Below are 7,037 nucleotides of genomic sequence, written 5' to 3' on the forward strand. Positions count from 1 at the left end.
TGAGTATCGTGTACAAGAGTCTTTACAAACAATAACATTCAGATACAACTCATATACTGGTTTTATACAACAACCACATGATCTTTAAATGATTTCATTGGCCTGTGGATACAGTCACCATAACTGCAACATCATAAAAGGGTGATAACAGCTCAACAATACCAAACAGTGAAAAAGACAATAGCAGCCATGCTGCATTAACACTCTGTGAGGCTCAAGAGCAAAAATAACACCTGTCCTTCAGTCATTTTGTGACCATTTTGTGTACAATTCACTATATTAAGAAATACTTATTTTGAAAATATAATATCACCTATAACATTTAAGGGGAACTCCACCACTTTTACACATTAAGGTCATTTTACTATATCTTCACAACCTGTGAGTAGGAGAAAGTAAATAATAAAAAATAAAAAAAATCCCCCAAAACAATAAATGTGTGTTCAAGTGACAAAGCCCTCTCTTATGTCCCGATGGACCAGTGTGATCCTGAATGACTGGAGGGCTACTTTAGGGCCTCCACATCACGGGCTAGAGTCTCTCATTGACGCTTGTCAGTTCGGTTTAGTGTGTATTAGTAGCAAATATGAATTGAAAATAAGTTCCTTCCACAAAGTGAAGCCACCACCCTGGGGCCCAGTTGTCTGCTTTGCATTGCTGGTGTTCCAGCCGCCGTCGACGTTCAACAATGCCTCCGATCTTTGCACGTAACACACAGAAGAACCAAATACTGTATGACAGCGTGTTGCACATGTGCTTGAGAGTATGAGCATGTGATTTATGTACAGGACACACTGTATATCACATTGAGCGCTCCAACGTCACTGCAAACATACAACCATAATCAAATATCTTCTTCTTGTCCGTTGCCTCTTGCTGTTCATTAAGGAAAAAAAAAAAAAGACACGATGTCGATACCCGTGTCGTGATGTTGTTTTTTCACACTCTCACTGTTTTTCTGCTCTGTGTCATCACGCAAGAAATGTGTTTCAAAGACTCTCAGGTCAGACTGCGCACTCTGGAAATTGTGAAAATAAATACAAAAACAACAGTCACAATCTGAGGTAGACTGTACATTAAACAGGACAACAGTAGAACCGCAGTATTCTGCAAATTAAGACAACTAAATGTATGTATCATTTGTTTTTTTTTTACCAGTTTCACCAAGTAATAAACCTGTGGGTTTGTTATTGTCCACTCTTTTTTTTATATATCCTTGTTTAGGTGACCCCAGTGTGATCGTGGGGGTTTCCTTAGAGAAATACACACGGATGGAAGAAAACACTGAGGAATCTAATACTGTATTTATTATTTTGTAAAATATCCATGGAGTTTGTAACATATCCGCTGGGAACAACTGCACTCTCACAGGCCAATCCTGACAGCCTGATAAACAAAGTTAGTCTTTGGTGAGCCATTGGGTCTAAAGCAGTCGCTGGTGTTTTATGCTGAATTTTCCAGCAATTAGACTAATGAAACGTGCCGTTCTGGTTGGTTTAATGCTCATGGTGAGCAACTATATTTACGGCACACACATTTCTGTGTGCTAATGTCTCAGCCGCGTTATTAGGCAAAGAGATTGTGTCACTTATTCGGTGAGATTTGTGAAATACCACCACAAAGACACTACAAACATGTGTTTTTTCCATCAGTGCTTCATATATTTTCATCCATTTACTAATTATATGGTTCAAAGTGGTTTTAAAGGCGACATAGACCAGAAGCTCCAATTAACGCTGCATTTGTGTGTGTGTATCTGCGTCATTACCTCGTTTATGAAACCCTAAAGTTTCAGAACAAACAGTTCAGCCACTGCTGAGAAAATAGTGTTGTATTGTTTTCCTGGGCTCTGCGAAGCGGATCGGCACTTCCTTAATTTGATGTCGTCATCAGAAATCCTCACCACTCCTCTCACCACCGTAGCGCCTCCTGGTGCGGGCACTAGTCCAGGCACATACGGTTGCGTAGATTCAACCACAGAAGAAGAACAACTACTCTCGTAGCTGCTGAGATGCAGAGCATCCACCGTGCCAGAGGGGGAGCTGTGTATCTGAGCGCGGTGTATCTATTACGTCACTTCCAGGTACCTGGCCAATCACAAGACAGTAGGAAAGCTCTCATTGGCTGGCCAATCACAACACAGTCCACATTCTGGGGGTGTGGTTTTGGTCTGAAACAGCGCGGCTGACGAGAGCGTCAGTGAGGAGATATTTTGATCGGCTTGTTTGCAGCGATTAGGAGGTTTTTAGTTAATATATGTAAGTAGACCTCCATAACTAACATATGTGTGATACAAGCATTCTATGTCACCTTTAATGGCATTATTCATGGTTAACAACTAAATTATTGATTGATCGGTCCAAGTAGAAAAATTGGTGTTTTGACTGACCAGTGATCAGACAACTAGAGTAGTTTGGTGGGTGATCTGGACTAAAAACCATCAGAATAATAATCCTCATCATCATCATTGACAATACTGACTAAAGGCAGACTAAACATTTTAAATTGAATGCAATTATCATTGATATAGAGCTTATCATCAACATTTCTAATGGCAATATATAAAAGGAGAAAGTACAAACACCAGCTAATGGGATTTTGAGCAATTTAAAACAACATAATGTATTATATTAATTGCTCATGATGCACCAATTAGGTGTTACTGCAAAATGTATTAACCATAATAAATCCATTTGTTATACCTTAAAAGCCCCTCAGAGGGTTCCTTATTAGAAAGTGGCAGCAATAATTATTTTTTGCCACAGGTCACAAGTGTTCAGATTGAAGGCGTGGCACTTTGTGGAGCTTAGCGTTTCCCATTTCAAAAATCTTAGAACTATGAAGGGAAATTGGATTTCTTCACCAGCTGTCAGAGCTGGCTAATAATGTTCGAGGCATCAATGCTTGAATGTTTGCTTATGACAGATGTCACAAGCTGCCCTTCAGTGTTCTGACTGACCAGCACGACACTGCATGTCGCCAATGGTCGACAAAGGTTAATGAAAGCTCCCATTCTCCCAAAAGAGACGCACCCGAGTCGCTCCTCGGAGTCCAACTCTCCTCTGTGCGTCTTGTAAGGTCAGCGCTGGAATTCCCCAGCTCAGACTTTTTTCCTAGTATTGTTTCTTAAAAACCTTTTGATAAAAAATGTATTTCTTTTCTTTCAGTCATGTTTAATATTGCTGCTCATGCTTGGCAACCAGTTTTTCTTGTACGGTATCCATTTTCAATTATGAACCAGCTGGGCAATATTATTTCCCGGGCAACACCAAGCGACTTCATTTTGTGGACAGCAGCAAAACATTTATATCTTCTATCTACAAAGTGGCGCATCTTTCTCATTACACTACAGTGCAGCGGTAGTTGGGGTTACTGGTTATACTGGAACCATCTGTTTTGACCACTGTGAGCTTGGACGAGTGCTGGGAGGAGTTCAGCGTGTTTCTGCGACAAAGGCGGTCGCGGTAGTTCTGGGCGAAGATGAGCAGCATGAGTGGGTTGATGCAGCTGTGAGAGTAGCTGAGGCAGATGCTGATGTGGTAGGCGTAGACAAAGGGGATGGTGGGCGTTCTGTTGCTCAGGTTGATGACTTGAATGACATGGTAGGGCGACCAGCAAATCAGGAACAACGCAATAACCATCAGGACCATCTTGGTGGCCCTTTTAGCCCAAACGGACTGCTTGCGTTTCACCCGGCGGATGGAGCTGAAAACATGGTAGAGGGTGAGGGAGTAGAAGGTGCTGATGATGATGAGCGGGATGATGTAGCCAAGGATGGACTGGTAAAACGTGTACCAGTACATGTCCTCAGGCCCATCCAGGTCCATCATGCAGACTTCCATGTGCTGCCTGCGCTCAACCCTGGCATACATCATGACCGGCACAGTGAGGAGGTAGCTGCCCAGCCACACCAGCGTGTTGATCATGATGGTCCAGTGGATGGTCCTCTTCTCCGAGGTGGGGTGGACAATAGCGATGTATCTGGGAGGAAGAAGCCAAATATTCAGTGTCAAGAGATCATTTTTATCCTTGACAAGGAAACGATGAAAACAACGACCCCATGAAAGATATACAGTCACAATTTGTTATGTGCTCAGTGACGTGATGAATGCGGTGATAAATTGGTGCAATTTAGACAAGGGAAAATGAGCACAATTTGAGAAGCTGCTCAGTTTAACTATCCATAATTGCTCCAAGGCTTTGGGACATTAGCGGGGAAATTATTCAGCCAGTGTCACTTAGGTGGAGCAAATGATCAGTTGCTGTCTACATGTCATAAGCTGCTCTGTGTTTATTCCTGACCTCCCCACTGAGGTTTGACGTGAGAGTGAACAATTGGGACAGTGGCAATTTTGTACCCGACTTCCCGGTAATCTGCAATTATCTTAGACTATAGTCATTTTGACATTGTGTTCGTGGATGGAAGCTGCTGTTCTGAGATGATATATAAATAAATATAGTTTTATTTAGACCGCTGGATCAATGCGTGGAAATCCATACGAGGCTTCAGACCTCCTGATGTGTTTCCCCCTCAGATCAGTCAAGTTGAATACTGATGTGATCAAAAACTCCCATCTACAGCTCACTGTCAGAAGAACTCAACTGAGCCCTAACCTACTAAAAGTGCTCGGCATTTCTAAATGTGTCTACATCTGCAGAGGAATCACTTGTATCAGCCACGCAAACAGAAGACCAGCTCATAGATTCCAGTTAAGATATGGGTTTATTTTGACAGTGTCTGCACTGAAGGCATGATTAAAGGTTTGCTGTGAACACTTTACCTCCTGACATCCCATGAAAACCCTACACATGTGCCTAACATGTAAAGATGTCGTTCAACAGGCTGTGATTTTGGAAACAGGATCCAAAGTTGATCCTTAATACTGTCATGAAATAAAGTTTAAAAACTGCAAGCATAAAACATAAAGTATAAAAAAATATTGTATAAGCAACACTTTTTTTTGTTGTTGTTTTTTACAGTGGACCTTGGTAAGGTTTAAACCTTTTCACTGCGACTCTGTGCCACTAAATGCAGACAAACAACAACTAATGTGATTTTGATTTTGTAGGTCATCGGGCTGTGATTAAAGGAGCTGGCAGGGTCTTGAGACCGTGGAAGCAGAAACAGTTTTGAACAACTCTAACACTGTATTGACTTTCAACTTGAGTTTTTTTGTCTTCATTTTCAGCAGCAGCAGGAGTAAACCCCACTATACGAGCCTTGACTCCGATGAAGCAGTCATATGCCTGACTATGTGATGCCACCACTTCTGCTAAATTTGGAGAAAGAAAAAAAACCCTGTTCTTGTAGCTTCTGCTGCCAAAGTGTGACATAAGCTCATTTTGAACTGTGGAAAAAAACGGTGTCACCGCTATTCTACCAAGCACTCTCCTCTTCTTCACCTCTCCAGTGTCTCATCTGTCTGCCGTGCTCCTCATCTCCTCTTGCTCTCCTCTCCTCTCTCCTGACCTGGTCATGGAAAAGGATTCAATCATCAGCACATGCCCAGCACAATGTAACCGAGTCTGCCTTGGATGATTTACATCCTATTGTCATGTATAAAATGTAGAATGTAAAAAGCCTTGGAAGTGGCCAGCTTTCACGAATGTGACTGACTTCTGAATACGCCTGTCTTCAGTCGGTCTCAGCTGAGAAGAAACAGTAGCACATGTGAGTCCTGTTTGGTCCTGACTCATCCTCCCATAACGCCTCTGCTTTTGCTGCCTTCTTATTTTCCTCATTGTTTATTTTTTGGGGGGGAAAATGAAAGAAAGAAAAGCTTTTCATTTCTGTAAGCGCCTGTTGTTGGCTCAATGAATTAGCTCAGTAACTATAGCACCAGTGACACATAGATTATTTATGGTAGGAACATAATGTCTTCATGGACTAATACATCACACTATGGACAGTGATGTATCATTATTATTGTTATCATTATTATTATTGTTGTTATTGCTATCATTGATAATTGTAGTTTTTTATTATTATTATTATTATTATTATGTTTAATTGTGCTTTTAAGAGTTTTCTTCCACACTGTATTGTTTTTCCAGAACTTTTTTTAACACGGAGAATAATCAAACTGACTGCACAGGCGAACACTTACCGATCAATGCACAACACAGTGACAATTCCCACGGTGGTGAACTGGTTGCCAACGTCCACCACCACAACCGCCTTGCACATAAAGTTTCCGAAGACCCACTGTGTGTCTCTGACCAGCTGGTGGATGTTGAAAGGCATCACGAGCAAGAAGAGCATGTCCGCTATTGCCAGGTTGAGCACGTAGATGTCGGACACCATCTTCTTCTTGCACGCGGCCACCGCGTAGATGACCAGTCCGTTGGCTATAACTCCAACTAAGCACAGGATGCCGTAGATGGAGGGGAATATGTGCATGAAAGTGGTGATGTCGATGTGGCTGAACGTTTGGCGCGTGGCGTTCAGACATGACGGCTCTGTCAGGTTGTCTGTTTGGTTGCAGAAGACGCCCGTGTCATTCATCTTCAGGTCCTCTTAACAGTCGCCGCGGGGCGGTTGAATTTAGTGCGCGCTCTCCTGGTGGCGCCTGCGTCTCCAAACTTTGGCTACAAATTTACGCACTCTCCAAGAGCGCGTATGCTTTCCTCCCTTGACCTCGCACCAGTGCGGGTTTTTTTGTTTTCCAAAATAATTAGAACAAAAATAATTGGTTATTTGGGATAAGAATGTGATTATATCAGCAAAGAGAGTCTCTAGATCCAAACTGTAGCAGAGTATGAAGCGTGCGCTTTTGCTGTGCGCTTTACACAGCGGTGTGCGCCTCAGCGGACTGTAGTTCCCTCCCTTCAAAGATCATTTGTTGTGTCATAATAGAAGAAGAGCTGCCCCCCGCTCACCCCCTCACCCCCGGGGTGAGCTGAGGAATAAAAAAGAGCCATGATGTGTACTTGTGTTCTTTCGCTGTAAAGTCGAATCAGTGGATCAGTTAACCTGATTTACTGTGTGTTTTAGGCTAAGTGTGAATTTATCGTGATACATGTGAGCATGACATAAG

The 7,037-nt window shown here is 42.4% G+C and overlaps 1 protein-coding gene across 1 annotated transcript; it reads right to left on the minus strand.

The window, feature by feature from the left end:
- Positions 1–2,299: 2,299 nt before the first annotated feature.
- LOC122778208 (melanin-concentrating hormone receptor 2) lies at positions 2,300–6,812 on the minus strand. The gene is made up of 2 exons (XM_044039844.1): positions 6,108–6,812; positions 2,300–3,981 (listed from the first exon to the last, which is right to left on the minus strand). Exons 1-2 carry the CDS (start codon positions 6,503–6,505, stop codon positions 3,342–3,344), a joined length of 1,038 nt encoding a protein of 345 aa, XP_043895779.1. The 5' UTR covers positions 6,506–6,812; the 3' UTR covers positions 2,300–3,341.
- Between the last annotated feature and the right edge of the window lie 225 nt (positions 6,813–7,037).

The sequence above is a fragment of the Solea senegalensis genome, linkage group LG12 (assembly GCF_019176455.1).
Source record: "Solea senegalensis isolate Sse05_10M linkage group LG12, IFAPA_SoseM_1, whole genome shotgun sequence".
NCBI classification, from domain to species: Eukaryota; Metazoa; Chordata; class Actinopteri; order Pleuronectiformes; family Soleidae; genus Solea; species Solea senegalensis.

What these genes read in the sequence shown, in the direction of transcription:
- LOC122778208 (XM_044039844.1), bottom strand. Translation starts at nt 6,505, where the DNA reads ATGAATGACACGGGCGTCTTCTGCAACCAAACAGACAACCTGACAGAG. An exon ending in ACTGTGTTGTGCATTGATCG is followed by an intron (nt 3,982 to 6,107) that starts GTAAGTGTTCGC and finishes TCTTCCTCCCAG; the next exon opens with ATACATCGCTATTGTCCACC.